The 16,957-nt window shown below is 42.5% G+C and overlaps 1 protein-coding gene across 4 annotated transcripts in view; it reads right to left on the bottom strand.

Annotated features, from left to right (window-relative positions):
- Positions 1–12,939: 12,939 nt before the first annotated feature.
- fam49al (family with sequence similarity 49 member A, like) overlaps positions 12,940–16,957 on the bottom strand; it is a 40,270-nt gene continuing 36,252 nt past the window's right edge. For all 4 annotated transcript variants that reach the window (XM_080442906.1, XM_080442907.1, XM_080442909.1 and 1 more), the window contains 5 exons: positions 16,538–16,654; positions 15,916–15,995; positions 15,339–15,465; positions 14,917–14,987; positions 12,940–14,346 (listed from right to left, as the gene is read on the bottom strand). In XM_080442906.1, the coding sequence (XP_080299032.1) occupies positions 14,283–14,346; positions 14,917–14,987; positions 15,339–15,465; positions 15,916–15,995; positions 16,538–16,654 (459 nt within the window). In that variant the 3' untranslated portion in view covers positions 12,940–14,282. The remainder of the gene's footprint in view (positions 14,347–14,916; positions 14,988–15,338; positions 15,466–15,915; positions 15,996–16,537; positions 16,655–16,957) is intronic.

The raw sequence follows: 16,957 nt of genomic DNA, 5'->3' as shown, positions 1-16,957 counted from the left end.
CCGATCTAGGTCAGGCCTCAAGCTTGCTTAGCAGGTGGCTATCGTACAGAATGAGAGAGACATTGATAGCAAAGGTCATCCTAGTAACCGACGTGTGTTCTCCATCTAAATCCTCCTTTTGTTCAGAATTTCTTTCTTCTCATTGCATATCCTGTTACTCATAGTTGATTCCTTTCGCTAGGCGGGTCATAACATTTCCCCCTCATGGTTGTATTTTGCTTTCCTCAGTCCTCCACGACGACTCTGTGAAAGTGCATCACTATGAACCGTCACAGAAGCCAAATAAAAACCCACAAGAGATCGTTACATCACAAGGAAGTGGCCATGAAAGGTCACTGAATCCATTCCCCTCTGGCAGTGAACCCTCTCAGCTGATGCGGAGTGTTGGGTAACATAATTCTCAGAAGCTGTGTAGTGAGTGTGTGTGTGTGTGTGTGTGCTTATCTAAAGCATACTTAACAAAAGTGCTCGAGCTTGAGATTGGCACCTCCAAGCACTGCTGAATCACACACGACGTATAAAAGAGGCATACAGTACTTGTGCAATTCAGTGACATAGGTTTCTGCGTTGTCTCTAAACACTACACACACACACACAGTACACAAGTATAGAAGTAGGTCAGCCTACACGGTCACAAGGCTAATTAGTGATTTAAGCGGTGTGTGTGGTATGGTAGATCATCCACAGACACACAGACTCACTCGGTGAACTCATTAGCCTCAGCAAGTCAGCAATTTGGAGCGCCCACATCAAAGGAGCCGGCTTTGAAATAGGAGATCCACCAGATCGGTGTCGAACACACCGAGACAAACACACACAACTCCACTGTGCTAAAAGTCAAGCATTCCTCCTGCCTGCTTGTGTTGAGTAAATATATTTGACGACCGCTTCTGTTCGAGAGTGCTTGGGAGCTGTGATATGCGCGTGCACGCAAAGTGTCTGTTTATGTGCGTATGCATATCAATATCTGCGTCAATGAACGAGTGACGCGAAACCTGTAAGGGTTCCAAATGGCTGTAACTCTCAAGAGTTATGGGCATCCTTGAAATAAAAAAACAAGTTGAGAACCACTGCTCTATTTCTATCTCCATCCCACAGTCTGATACTGGGCTGTAGTGACTTCAACTCTGGTAGCAGTTTTTATTCACACAGCAGTGTGAGAGCACATTCTGTCCTATGCATGAGGCCCATCAGGGGTAAGCTACAGGCTGCCTTATGTAACACATTGTATAGCCTATAGTGTGTCTGTCTCGCTGTCCAGTTTTCCATGGATTTTGTTTTTGCCCACTGAACCTGACAGAGGGACTTGCCCACCATCTAATGCTTGTTATGAAATGATGATGGTGTGTTTTTGAGGGATACCTGTTGTACAGGGCAGCCGGGATGCTCACGTGAATTTATGCTGTGTGTGTGTGTGTGTGTGTGTGTGTGCACGCGTGTGCATGAATGAAAGCGAGCGTGTGGTTGTGTTGTTGGACCTCCCGGCATAAGCCTATCCCTGCCATTCCGGCAATAGTAGTATGTCATCTAGTGACTGTGCGTCTAGGTAATTTGAAATCCACTTAATCCTAATCTCTAATCCCATTTGACCAAACACTCTCTGCCATCTGGACCGTAAACACACATATGCATCCGACAAGAGAAACAAACGTACATGCGCAGAGATTTTCATGACATTTAAGATGTCATGAAAAATACCAATCACATTTTTAGAGCGTATCTGTGGACATAATGGAGATATAACTAACAATAGATTACATTTGTATTTTAATTCTTATGTCAAACGTCCCTAAAGGTCCAATTTTAATTACTTCCTGTCAAACGATAACATAATGCGTGGTTACACCAACAATAAGCCCTTAATTATGAATAATGATGAATCATGATTTCATTCACCTGTGTGATACCCATAGCTCATGTTCCTCCACTCGCACCTGCTTTTCATCATGGAGACACTCGGCTTCTACGGTTGTCACCTTCTTAAATTTTTTTCAGAACACAGAAAAAAATGAACCAAAACAAACTATATGATATTTCTTAATCATTTCACCCAAAACGTTTATAACAATATATGACTATTGACATACAAATAACACTCTCTGTCAGTTATGTAACAAAAGAGGATTAAGTGACTTAGGCCAATTTGTGTTTTGACTTGGTAATTATAAACCTGACTTAGGCCAAATTATTTGTGAGTAACTGACTTACTCCAGACTTTGGCAAGTTTTTTGGCCTAAGTCACATGTTATGAAGGTTGAATGTCAGCAGGTTGCAGCGTTCTGAAGGTCTCAGAATGTCTGCCTACTGCAGCAATGCGTGGAATACGAAGGATTATTGTCAACAGACGGCGAACTCTTTGCATTTGTTGCTCAAGGCAAGGCTGTCTGAAAATTCTCAAGAAAATAAAATCTTGAGTTCACATACCAATGTTGGCATGAGGTCGGATATCAGACCACACAAGTCCCAGACAGTTGATAAGTGTGTGTGTGTGTGTGTGTGTGTGTGTGTGTGTGTGTGTGTGAGAGTTCTGTTTTGAGTACAATGTGTCCATACTTCTGACATTGTTCTCTCATCACCTCTCTTAAAATATGTGCTTGCTTGCACCCCATTGTGTGTGCATGTGACTGAACGTGTGTGGATTCTGTGGGTGCATGAATGGAAGTGTGCCGTGCAAAAATATATTTTCAATTCATACGATTATTGTGCCAGTTTAACCACTTTCAACCTGGAATCGCTGTTTTGGGCATGTCATTGTCACCAAACCCCCTCCCCAACAAACAAACACAAAAGTTCTACAAGATTACAGCTTGTAGATCGGCTATTTAAAAAAAAAAAAAAAAAAAAAACCCACTTCACAATAGGTTGGCTGCAGCCAGAGTCTAAGTTAGTCTATTTGGGGGTCCTTGGTATGGAACCGTGTGGGCACCCCTGTTTTGTTGCATGCATGCTTATGCGCATGCGCATCTGCACGTGTGTGTGCGTGTGTGTGCTGCCTTCGTATAGAGTCATTGTTTGACTGGCTTTGGGAAAGAGGGCAAGACAATACAAAATACAAAAGTTGCTGTTGCGTAACGGGAAATGCTACACGGTCAGGTGTAAGTCTTATCAGATAAGATGGCATTGTTGTGTGCGTGCATGAGCGTGCACACGTGTATGTGCGTCGTGCACGCACGTGTCTGTCTGAAGGATGCTGAATGTCTTTATTTACATGCCTCAGATTACACGATCAGCACAGAAGCCATTCTCATGAATGAGCCTTGTTTCTCCCACCGTGTCTGTATATAATAATATGATAATATATAATGATTTTATGTATATATAATTTTTATTGAGGTTAGTTGCACGTCATCATTACCGACATGAACCCTAGAGTCCTTATTCTGGGGGCAAACGTCCTGCGAAAATACCTGATCTATAATCTCACATGTGGTGTTGTGATGCATTGTGAGCTTGTAGATTGGCTATTTTCAGTAGAGAGATTTGGTGTACAGGGAATTACTAGCACACCTAGTATAGAGCCATGGGGGACCCTGGTCAACAAAATATGTAGGGTTTAGGATTTTTCCTTCCTTTTTTCTTTCATCCCTCAACACCTCCCACCCGCCAAGGATATATGACATTTTTCTAATGGCAGTAGAAAAATATTGAGAGTAAAAATCACAATGAATAATACTGTAAATGAAATAAATAAATAGAGACACCTGCAAAAAGGACCCTGAAAATGTTGACAGTACAAGGTGATTCAATATGCACTATGCACAAGTTAATTATATCGAGAATAAAAAAATATCTTATGTTCGGTGCATGGGGGGCCATCCTAAGTGTGAACCTCGTCACAGGTGTATAATGAGGACACACATGCAGCCGCGCAGTGTGGGGTGAGCGGGTTGGTGTCTAATGCAGTAAGGACACGGTGTGCTTTTGTGACAGAGGAGTCGTATATAGTGATGCATGCATCCCGAGCACGGCACAAACCATCACTTATTGATGCCTGTGTGAGCGCGGCTTATAGGGGTTGGACGAGTTCACGTTGCCGTGGGACTCTCTCTGTGCATTTCTCTCTCTCTGCATCTTTTTCTCTGTCTGTCTCTGTCTGTCTCTGTCTCCGTTTCTCTGTCGCTCTGTCTCCCTTTGTCACCCTGTCTGGCTCCTGGCTCCCACAGTCAGTGTTCTAGAGGGAGAGAAATAAGGGAGAGGGTGGGGAGAGAGAAAGAGAGCGGATTTGATGTGAACAGCCTCCAGGGGAGCTAGCTTAGGTTGGGCGTATGCAAGCATCCCTTTATATCCCTTATACAGTAGGTTCTCTCTCTCTCCCTCCCTCCCTCACCGTCTTGTTCACATTCTTTCTACATCTTCCTCTCTGTCTGCCTCTCTCTCGCTCTCTCTTGTGCCCTCTGTCTTTCTCATTCCGTCTCCTGTGAGTCTAACACTTTCTTCTCTCTCTCTCTTTCTCTCTCTCTCTCTCTCTCTCGTGCCTGTCTGTTTTTCTCTCCTCTCACTGTCTTTACTCTTTCTCAGTGTCTCTCTTCCTCTCTCTCTGCTGCATATTTCCTGCCTGGTTATGTAAAGTGGGGCTTCTCTCTCTCTCACAACCTCTGTCTGTCACACACACACACACACACACACACACACACACACACACACACGCACACGCACACACACACTTTCTCTCGCTCTCTTCCACAAACCAGAGCGTGACATTTCTTCCTGTTTTTCCAGCAACCCAGTGAACCCGCTCCCAGGGCATGGCTTCATATGAGGGCAGAGACACAGCACTTTCTCACACACACGCACACTATATATACGTGCGCACTCATATATGCACGCTCACACACAATGCACATTGTCACTTGAGGTAAATGTTCTGTATACATACATACATACATACATTAAGACTGCAGCATTGTTTTAGAACAAGCACATTCTGCTTAGCCTCCACATTTTGTGTCTGACTGACAACATAAATGTCATTGTTCTACCGCTCACATTCTTTAGTGTGTGTCTGTGTGTGTTAGATAAGAGTGTAGATAGCAGCAGTTCTTATGTCTATTCTGTTTGACCGCCAACCGTCACTGTGGTTTGGACTATTTTATCAGTTTTACTAGTTAACAGTTAGTTTACCAGTTTTTCTAACCACTTAAACCCTCTGTTCTTAGTAAAACGGACCTGAGTTGCAACTGTACTTGGACTGCTTTCTAGTTAACAGTTGATAAGTCTCTCTAGGTATCAGTTTATCAGTGTTTCTAGATATCCTGTTTATCAGTCTTTGGTTGCATCCTTCCTTCCTTGTAACTGTGCTCCTCCTGCTGCAGTAATGAGAGAGAGAGAGGAAACGGGCGTGCCACTTGTAAACGGTTGCACCTTCACCTTCTAGATTGCCTGCTTGTCTGTCGTTTTTGTTTGCGTGTGTGTCTGTGTGTGTGCGCTGTAGCCGGCTTTTTCCCGCCAGTGCGGTCCTTTGCAGGGGCGGGGCTTCTGCAGGGTGTAGCGGCAACAAAGAACCAGAGCTTCCCGCCCAATATGCAAATGAGACCACGGTGGGCGGGTCCGGGCACCTCCCCTTCTGCAGTGCTTAACCCTTTCTGTACTGCGACGGAATTTTGGACTGGACACAGACTGGACAGGAGAGGCTTTGTATCTGTGTGTCTGTTTCTTGTGCTCATGTGTGCACAAGCACATGGCTCATGCATGTTTTTAGGGCCGTTATGCAACTTAGTGTAACTTTAGATCTTATAACTGAGAGAGCATGTGGGCCAATTGCAGCTGCTAAGCACACGCGTACACACACACACACACACACACACACACACACACACACACACACACACACACACACACTGTTTCATACATACCTCTACCTCATTTCAAACAAAGGGCCCTGTTATAGAGAAGTCATATGGCTCTGCAAAAGGCCAGATGGGGACTTACCATGGTGTCATGCCTTGTGCATTATCAAATAATAATCACTAAATATTCCCTTTGTATATTAATGTATAAAGTATCATTATTATTTTCTTTAACAGGGATGTGTGCATATAAGGCTGTAGATTCAATGTTGAAACAAGTGCACCATATGTCAGATTTATCATTTTAATGGATTGGCTTCCGCTGTTCTGTATCATCTCGGGGGGAATGCCATACGATAGGGCGACATATGATCCAAGTCACAGGGGTTATGTAATGGGGTCTGTCAATTCTTTCACTGAGCATGTTCATGCCATGGGCTTTGTGTGTAGAAAATGGTATTCATATTGTTAGATGATGACGACATATGCACTGGGTATCGTTTTACAAGCCATACAAATATATTGCTATGTGATATTTTATGATGGCGTTTCATTTGTAAATTACAAAGCATAGACGTGGTACTTAGCCTGGGGAAGATTTAAGTATAGGGGTGTTCGAAATGGAACTGCACTGATAGAAGCCTATATTATTACATTGTAGACATAATTATCAGTGGAGAAGATGTTTTGATAGTCTGTACTGTTGTTTGCTTGGGTTGTTTGCAGCGTGCACACTCTTCAAAGAACATTTTTTTCTACCGGGGGGTAAATTGATGCTTTAATGACGTTTTTCTTTTTTTTGGGTGGGGAGCTTTATTTTCCTAGTGACAGAGAGAGAGACAGGAAAGGCAGGAGAGAGACAGGCAGCAAAGGGCCTCACGTCGGAATCGAACCCGGTCCAGCTGTGTGAAGGACTTTATCCTTATTTATATGGTTTGCATACGTCGTCTGTATTTGTGAATTTCTCTATATTCTACTGAGCTGCATTGGTGATCATATGGATTTATAGACATGAACACAACCTTCCATTGGCCAGAATCATTCCCTATACTAAACTGTTACTGATAATTGACAAATCTGCCCATTTTAAGTCCTTTTCAATACTTTCACTGCCTCAAAAAGACATTTCAAAATATAAAAATGCATTGCCCATCAGAAGAGTACCAGTACAATTGCATATAAACACGCTCACACACACACACGCACACACACACAAGTTATGTTTGTGTGGTGCGGGTGGAGTGGCAGTTGGTAACTGTTAGTAATAACAAAGCTGATTTGCATTTCTGCGCAGAACAATGTCTGTTGATATAGCTGCTGTTATGGTGAGTTATCTATTAAGTGTGTGATAAATCGAGAGAAAGGGACTGTCCGTGTGGGCTGACTCAACTCTTATGAAAGGCGGTAGGTTAGTCAAAGGGAGGGAAACTGCTTTTGAATAAGTTAGTTACAGTTTGTCTGATAAGGTGTTCCCTCCAGGGCAGTTAACGGTTAAACGGTTCCCCCGGCCAAGCCCTGTGGCAGCTTACAAACTTAACAGACAAAGGACTTAAGCCAACAAAGTGGAAAACCGAATTTGCTAAACATTCCAGGGGAACCTTTGGATTATCCGAGCTACCTTGACTGTTGGAGACATCCAGTTGAAGAGTGATCCGCTGCACATAGTTGAGTTTTTCCCCTGCTTGTGACTCGGAGCTCTCTCCTGCAGACCTTTATTACTTTAATGATCTATCTGGAATAATAAAGTAACCAATTTATTGATGGGAGCCGACTTTGGTCAAAGCCGACTTCATTCTGTTGTTGAACGCCCTCCCCATATCCTTACCCTAACATTAACCACACCAAACCCACGCCTAAACTTGAACCATACTAACATAACACATAACATAACCTGGTGAGTCTGCGCATTAGCTTTGAAAAATGTCAGATCCCATCTAGCAATGACTAGTTAGTATATTGCACACTTTATTCACATTGACAGGGGTCAAGTGTAATGTAGATAAGGACTTGAATATTATGCTCAGGTGTGAAAGTAATCTTTGGAGCACTTCCTCACCTGTCTGTTAGGCCTCCAAAGCCACAGGAAAATCAGTTAGTTTATTCATTTAATTCATTCATTCTTGACAGTGTACAAATGTTACATCAACACCAGGATGTTATTGTGTATTGTATACAGACACACAACTGCAAATACAAGACAATTTTTACACTCTGTGTTCTCGTTAACACTTGCAGTCATTAATCTAACAGTCTGATGCTTTCTCTGTTTTCCGTTCCCTTCTCTTTCCCCATCATCTACCCCTCCGCTCTTAGGGAGGTATTTGCCTGCTATCTTTACAGGTCCACCTCCCTTATCATCATGTTAATTTGGAGTTGGTTGCATCCCCCTTGCAACAGTGGACTGGGGCAGCGTTACCATACAAGATGGTACATTTGGCCTGGTCGCTGTTCTCTTTTCCATATATAACTTCTCGCACCCTCTCCTGTGTCCCCCTGCCCTACTTTACACATTCCAACACTCACATACTGTACAGCACTTCCAGGCTAATGCTACAGTTGACAGGGTTGGGTTTGCCAAAATATCTGTTAAGCCCACTTTTACTTTAAGGTCACCAGCTTAGTTCACTATCCTTGCTCATTGCCCGCCAGAACTCACATGGGCCCGGTGTTGTGTATATAGTACAACAGAACCCAGCGCTTGTGTGTTTTATTGTAGTATTTGCTGTACCGGTCAGGAAGAAAAGACTCGCTCTTATTGAATATAGCTTATCAGCCACAAGGCCCGAAACCAAAAATGACTTGATGAGGAAGTTTTGACTGGCTCAGAGAACGTCGCTGCTTGTTTTGTCTCTACAGTTCCACAAGGCCAGGAAATGAACAGTACTATTGAATGTTTAGAGGTGCATTTGTATTGGTACTGTTTGACAGTATAGTTTTTCCTCAACGTGGTCTCAAGCTGCCCCCTTTTGGTTAGATTAGCACATTACTGCTTAAGTGAAAGGCAGATCAACACTGGGGGAATTCAACTAGTGAAGATTGAAGAAAGAGTGAGTTGAGTAATTTATTCCATGTTGTGTGACATATTGTGTGCTATTTTCGGCGCACTACTCTGCCATGCGAGTGATGCGACAAAGTATAAATCAGGCTGAACAGCAATCTATCGCAAAATAAGGCAGATTTAGTTCAGCAGAGTGGTCAGAATCTAACCCCACCTCAACCAGCTGTAAATCGCTATTACTTAGGCTACAGCATGAATGTATTCAATGCATCTACTTCATATAGGTATGTGGTTGTCCTTCTTGAACGCTATTTGAAATAAAGATAAGTTGTTAGCACCACTGAAGGCACTAACATCTACAATGTGCAATATCATTCAGAATGGGTAAAAAAAAAACACTTCTTTACAGGTGACCACGCAAACCACAAAGCAAATTAAGCTGGGAATGTATTGTCAATTTTTATTGTAAAATAAAACAAATGTATTTATGTGTTCTGGTAGGACCACTACTGGTTGACACAAGGTATTGCCTGAAGCTCAAAGGGCAACAGCGCAATATCTCCCCAGCCAAAATGGGCTTTCCATCTTTGCTCAGCAGTAGAAAATGTCAGCCCTTGTGCGTGAAACCTGGGTTTGAATCTCGGGTAGGACATCCATTTTTTTCAGATTGCAGCTTTGAGTTGAAAGAATAAGATTGATTCAGTGGGTGTTTACCAGTTTTCTGGCCAGATGTATCCCATTTCTGTTTGACTGGAGCATCTGTCTGTCACATCACACAGCTCCATTAAGCTTAATTTATAGCCACGTCGCACAGCGCTGACAAGAATAGACAGCGTCTTACTACTCATGCCTAATTTATAACCCGTTGTGTGACAGTGTACCATGCCGAAAATGCATCTACACCGCCATCTAAGTATAAATCAAGCTTTTAGGCCTGTATTGGGAGTCCTCCTAGTCTAGAAAGACTGTTGGCTCACAAAAGTTTCAAATGCTAACCTAACAGTCTGTACATTGTAAGCGGCAGAAAATAAAGCAGATGTCCAGCCTCCCCTGCTTCCATTTTGCCTTTGCAGTCGCATAAATACTGTAAGTCCTGATGTGAATCAAATTAGTTGAAGCCTAGCTTGCTGATTAACAGAAATGGAAATTCAAAAATATATCTGAAAGAAGATCTATTTCTGTGAACAGAAATGATCAGATGACAGATTACTGTGCATTTCAAAGGAATGGCGCACTCAACTCAAAGGACGGTTCTCAGGTTCAACTGGGTGCCAGATTATTTACAAAACAATAGAAATACCCACACTCGCTTATACAGTAGCTTCTTTATTGATAATCATCTAATCATTAAAGACCTTTTAAAAATGCTATTAGCGAATGCGGATTTCTTCTGTTTTGTAGATTGCTATGCATGATGACACTTAGGAGGCGGAAGTACAGACTCTCTGTAGCATTCGAAGAGTGTGGAAGAGTTATCTAGCTCACTGTTCCCCTAACAGTGGGTCAGGACCCATATGTGTGGGTCGCAGACCAATTTGTATGGGTCGCGAGTAAATACCCCATTATTTTTTGTTTCCTACATTTTGTTTTTAATTATTATTTCTTCAAAAGATTTTCAAAAAAATCCCCCCAAAAATCACAATTTTAGTGTCTTAAACTAATTCAAACATTTTTTTCAAAAGAATTATAAAAATACCTTTTAAAGTCCATTAATTAGAGGCAGAAAAAATACTTTTATCACATGTCGCATCGCAACGTGTTGTGAGCTTGTAGATTGGCTATTTTCACTAGTTTGGGTCCGGGAGAGACATAAAATTTCTCTTTTGGGTCTTAAGCAAAAAAGTTTGGGAACCACTGGTCCAGCTTGAGAGAGTCCTCCTGACCAGTGTTGCCAGATTTTGCGAGAGAAATGAGCAACCACGGGGCGGCAGTGGCTCAGGAGGTAGAGCGACCGCTTGGGAACCGGAAGGTTCGCAGTTCGATCCCGGGTTCCCCCAGAGTCAGTGTCGAAGTATCCTTGAGCAAGACCTTATCCCCAAACCTTCTAACCTGGGCTGATCCTCTAGTGTAGTCATTTCTGATCATGTCCTTCCTTATCAATCCTAATGAGAATCGTAGCATCCTTAATTCTGCCACCTCCAGCTCCACCTCCTGTCTCTTTGTCAGTGCCATGCCGTACACTACAGCATGGCTTGTCTCACTACCGTCCTATACATCTTCCCTCTCACTCTGGCTGGTAACCTTCCATCACAGATAACTCCGGACACTTTCCTCCATCCGTTCCACCCTGCCTGCACTCTCCTTTTCACCTCTCTTCCGCACTCCCCATTACTTTAGATAGTTGACCCCAAGGTATTTAAACTCCTTCACCTTTGCCACCTCTACTCCTTGCATCCTAACTTGTTCCACTGTCCTCTCTCGTTTAGTTACACATATTCTGTCTTACTCCTGCTGTTTTTCATTCCTCTTCTCTCTAGTGCATACCTCCACCTTTCCAGGCTCTCTTCAACCTGTTCCCTCGTCTCACTACATATAACAATGTCGTCCGCGGGTCTCCTGCCTGACTATATCTGTCAACATATCCATAACTAATACAAACAAGAAAGGGCTCGGTGCCGATCCTTAATGCAGGCCCACCCCCAGCGTGAACATGTCCGTCACTCGCACCGCACTGCTCTTCCTTGGCTTAATCTGGTCGCTAATTGTTACCTCTCCTCTTAGCCTAGCTTCCACTACTCTTTCCGATAGTTTCATGCTATGGGTCATTAGCTTTACTGTATACCTCTGTAGTTACTAAAACTCTTTACATTCCCCTTGTTCTTGAAAATTGGTACTAGTGTACTATTTCTCCACTGTTCAGGCATCTTCTCGTCTTCCAAGATTTTGTTGAACAGTCTAGTGAGGAACTTCACTGCTGTCTCTCATAAACATTTCCACACCTCCACCAGTATTATATAGTAGTACCAGCATCCCATTTTTCCTCCTCTTCATGGCTGCCCTCACCTCCTCCTTCCCAACTCCCTCTCACTTTCTGGTTTGCTACCCCCCTGTCATCCACCCTTCTTTCCTCTCATTTCCCTCTCAACGGATCCATCGATCCGTTTTCTAAATAAAAGACGAACCACGCAGACACAGAACATCCATGGTTGAATGTAATAAATGACAAGTTTATTGTTGCACAAAATGTACAAAATAACAAGCAAATGGACAGCCCCCCCAACAATGATAGCCCCTCCCCTCCCTCAGTTTAGTCATTCGCCAATATGAAGTTGGAATTCTGAAAACCTATGACTACGGCAAGTCCGATGGTCCAAGCCAAAACGCATGGTAATTCTGAGAGACAACACATACCCAATTTCAGCATCACTGAACAATTAAAAATGAATAAAAACACCTTATTTACACATTTCTTGTCAGAACTTTTACAACATGCCATCTATATATTTATACAGAATATGCTTGTGCACATACCCCTGTATAGAAAATATATTATAAGTTCAAATTAAGATAGACTAAGGGCTATAGACATCCAAAGTACAGCACTTCTTTTGAATCTCTGTTTGAATCTATTTTTAAATTCTCATTTTTAATACCCATTTATTCAATTATTTACTTCTTAACCAGCCTCGCTAAAAAGAAAGAACTCTAATGGACTGTATGCAGTTGTTTGTGTGTTTTTCCTCAAGAAAAGACCAAACTAGTCTTGTAGATGGTAGATGGGGGGAAAAAGCCTCACTTATGTACACGGAAACATTCTGATCTCCTGTAGTGAGAGCGAGAGAGAGAGAGAGAGTGTGTGCGTGTGTGTGTGTGTGTGTGTGTGTACTTGTATTACTATACTTGGAAGATATAGAAGAATTTCAGAAACAGACATTGTGAGGACCATTTTCCTGGTCCTCGCAAGAGAAATGGTTTGCGCACCAGTGTCAATAGACGATCTACAAGCTCACAATGCCAATTTCTTTTTAAACGGCATTCATAAAACGGCCGTCCTAAAACGGTGTTGTCCTCACAACTATAGTAATACATACCTCTGTGTGTTGTTGTGTTTTGATCTCGTGTGTGGTGATGTCATTCTTTCATTATTACCAAGCATTGTTACAAGGCTATAACTCCCACCCCCACACACTTCTGCCCCCCCCCCCCTTCCCATGGCAGATGACGTAAGAAGAAGAAGTGTGTAAACCAATCAGCTTTGGCACTGGTTGAAGGATTAAGTGTGCTGCGGTTTTTCCCAGAATGCCTTTCTTCAGCCTTTACTATTGTCCTCTCCTGTCTTGGGACACACATAACAGGGCATATGTTGTATTTGTCCCTCTTAAAAGCACCCGTTTAAAATCACCGAATGGATGAGAGCGGTTGTGGAGTCATGGCTTTCCTGAATTCACATGTCTGTGTTGATCAAAAGGCTAAATGAAGTTATCATGTCCGGTGGCCTTGCGCCAGTTAGAACCAAATGATTTCTTATAAGCTATTATTGTGTCCTAAACCACATTAGCACCACAGAGAGTGAACAACATCGTTCAAAGTAAAGCCAAACAACACACACAATGGTTTTGTGTGAAGAACGAACCGCATAAGCCGAGCACACTACTTAAGATGTTTTTTGTGCCATGGAAAAAGAAAGAAAAAAAAACACATATCCCATTGATGCAAATGAATGGCTTGATGATGATGAATGAAGAGGAATTTGGACTATAATGGAGGCATTCTAAAAGTCGAAGGTGGCTTTATCTCCTCATGTCCTTCCCTCGCCTCCTGTCCTTCAGCTGCACTGATGAGGGGAAAAAAAAGACGTGAACAGGCGTAAGCAAATCTCCGGAGGGCATCCATCACATTGCTCAGTGCGTCGCCTGAGGCCAGTGCAGCTGAAGGCGCAAGGCCAGGCACCCCTACCACACCACTATTATGTCTACGGCCTCGAGAACTGACCCTCTGCATGCCTCCACGAGGGACCGCAGACAAGGCTTAAGGAATTGGATTGGGAAAGAGGCTTTGTTAAACCTCACCAGTTTACTAAGTGGAGAGACCGTGTTGCTTTCAAAGTGTGTGCAAAAATACTCGTCAAACTAACATTGGGATATGAACCTTCTTTTTTCTTCTTTTAGTACATTTTCAGTCTATGTTTGTCTTTGATTCTGCGATATAGCTTCCTCTTATTTTTCTTTAGTACTACCTATGTTCATCTGGCGTCCGTGTTGCACTTTTCTTTAATATATATCTATATTTTATTCTCCTGGCTTTTGTCTTTATTTCTTTTTTTCTATTTTATAAAATGAGAGACAGAATGATGGACAGCTGACAATATATATAATAATTTTCCTCTTTTTTTATCATCAGGTCTTTGTGAACCTGGGGACCGTTTTTCGTTCGTTGTAAACAAACAGGTTTTTTTTTTTTTCAGCCGTTGGCGTTGGTTTCCTCCCTTTGCTCCTCCGCTCCTCCTTTTGTGTGCCCTCTTTCCCTCTCTCCTTCGCCTCCTCTCTGCCGCGCGTCTCTCATTGCAGGAGGGCCCTGATTTGTTTGGAAGTGCTGTCATCGTTTAGATGCCGTGTCGTATACCTGGAAGAGGAGAAATTAATGCGAGAGACACATGGAAACAGATGAAGGTCCATTTAAATCAACCTGAAATATTTACTTGTATGTCGTCCAGGGGTGAAACCATTAATCGAACAATTGATTAATCAATTGGCATAAAATATATCAAAAAATGTTTTGTATTTGAATAATCTGCTTAGGGATGTGTATTGTAAACATTTCTTGTGTGCACTGTTCACAGCTTGAGAAATTCAGTCCAATTCATTCAATTTCAAGATGTCTGGCCTAAATCAATATACTGTTAATGAATTGAAAAAAATATCTACAAAGTAGATTGTAAATAATCATTAGTTGCAGCCCTAGGTCGATCAACACCTTTTTCTTATTTGCTAAAGGATGTTAAAACTAAAGGGTAATTTAACAATGTATTACTGAACCTTAAACCATTGTCACCATCTACAGTATGATCCCTTTGTATCCATATTCTTTTGCGTGTCTCATTCTTTTCTCTCCGTATTTTCCTTCTGTTACTACCTCTCTCTCCCTTGTTCTCTCTCTCTCTCTCTCACATAAACACACATGCACACACACTACCTCAGTGCGTTGAGGAGTCCCTCCACACTGTTGGATGGTTGTTCTTTCAGCACCTTGATGCAGCCCTTCATCTGCAGCGCACAAAGACAACACAGTGTTATGCCGAAAAACGTATAGATCAGCTATTTTCAGCACGTGACACCATTTTACGGAAAAGTATAAATCAGTCTATAGGGAAAGGTCAACCAACTCATTACCGTTCACCCAATCACAGCACACACCCACACACATTTAAACATGTTGAGAGACTCTTAACCAGAAACACACATACAGCTACACAACTAGACTTTAGTTTATTTACAGGTAGTGTATATGTGCATGCTCTCTATGGCTTTTTTGTTGTAGATCTGTGTGTGTGTGTGTGTGTGTGTGTGTGTGTGTGTGTGTGTGTGTGTGTGTGTGTGTGCATTTGCAGCACTTACATCGATTTTGGAGGTCTTGGCAAAAGCCCCCACTGGGTGGACATGATCGTAGAGAATGATGACGCCCACCATCACCCTCATACAGAACAGCATTGTGTCTGTGTTAGTGAACCTACAACGGTACTCCCTACGACAGACACACAGATGGAAAAAGTAAGATGAAAAAAAGGCATAAAACTTACAGATTGCACCTTTAAGTCTATTTTATTACTTTCTGTCTGAGTTAAATTGATATAAATGTCCTGGTTTTACAGCGTAGAATGAGCCAATCCAGGACCACAAGCATCTGATGCACTTTGTAATCACGGTCCCAGGTCACTAACGACTCCTATATTCGATTTGAGGCAATTTAGCATAAAACCTGAGGTGAAGGGCAGAGGTACACTTACTGTAACTCAAGCACTTATCATCAATTTAGTGTCTCAAGTAGGCTACTCTATTAAAAAGGCCTGTTTTCTTCACATCTCAATGGACTAGTAAATAGTAATTGGAGTTGCTCGCGTTTCATGGGCTAGGGACGGGTGAGAGGTAAAGGGGGGATGGACAGAGGAGAGGCAAACGAAAGGAAGCCACTTACGGAGTCTCCAGCATGACACGGCAGACACAGGCCATGGTGCTTAGACAGTCTGTGGTGTCCTCTATGGGCAATGTCTTATTCTGGAAAGAAATATAAGAGGACACTGGTCAATAGAGAGTGCGTTTGTATGTGTGTGTGTGAGAAAGAGAGAGAGAGAGAGAGATATGGCAATTTAGAGAGACTCAAGTTTATCCATCCAAGTACACTAACAGCATTTAACCACAAGATGGAGACAAAGCATATTAGTAAAACATTTATTTGTACTTTTGCAACAAACAAAAACAAAACAAAAAACATGGCCATGGCGGCAACTGAAGTTTTGATCTGAATGGTATTTCTTAAATGCATATTCTGTCCAGACGCATTGAAGTAGTCAGAAAAGTACAGCATGCACAGTATATCGCAGACAAGGCGTTTTTACCACATGAACCCTAGCGTCTCCATTCTGTGCACGTCATAATAGACGAAAATTGCAGAAGATTCAATAGAAATAGCAGATCTACAAGTTTGAGCTTGTAGATCAGCTATTTTCGCTATTTCGTGTGCAACAAACTATATTAGGGTTTAAGTGGTTAAAGCCAGAAGAGGGAGTTTATGAATAAGGGGAGTAGGTTTGGTTTACCTCTGAGACGAATTTAGTGGTGGCGTTACTCAAAGTCTTCAGCATGGGTGTGGCTTCGGCATAGAACAGAGACATCCGATTGGCCATCTCGTTGTTCACCTCATTCTCAGCTTCCAGCTGTGAACCAAATAATCATTTAGTTCACTGGTTCTCAACATGTGTTCTGGGGACCCCCAGGGGTCCTTGAGGGGGTTCCCTGCTCAGCTTTCATAGTTATAGGCCAAAACGTGAAGTGGACTGTTGTCGTGCCGCCATGAGAAGATAAAAAAATACTATGGAGATAGATATGTTGCAAAATTCACGAGTGAGAATGTGCGTGCAAAGTTTCCCAGCAATCGGGCGCTGCATTGATGATGTGTGGCATTTTGTGGAAAACGGGCCACCCCCGCAAACTTTGGAAGCCAATCGGAATGGAGTATG

This window comes from Gymnoscopelus braueri, assembly GCF_963280865.1.
Source record: "Gymnoscopelus braueri genome assembly, chromosome: 11".
NCBI lineage: Eukaryota > Metazoa > Chordata > Actinopteri > Myctophiformes > Myctophidae > Gymnoscopelus > Gymnoscopelus braueri.
Note: the sequence above shows the minus strand (reverse complement) of the source record. Positions and strands in the feature narration are given on the sequence as shown.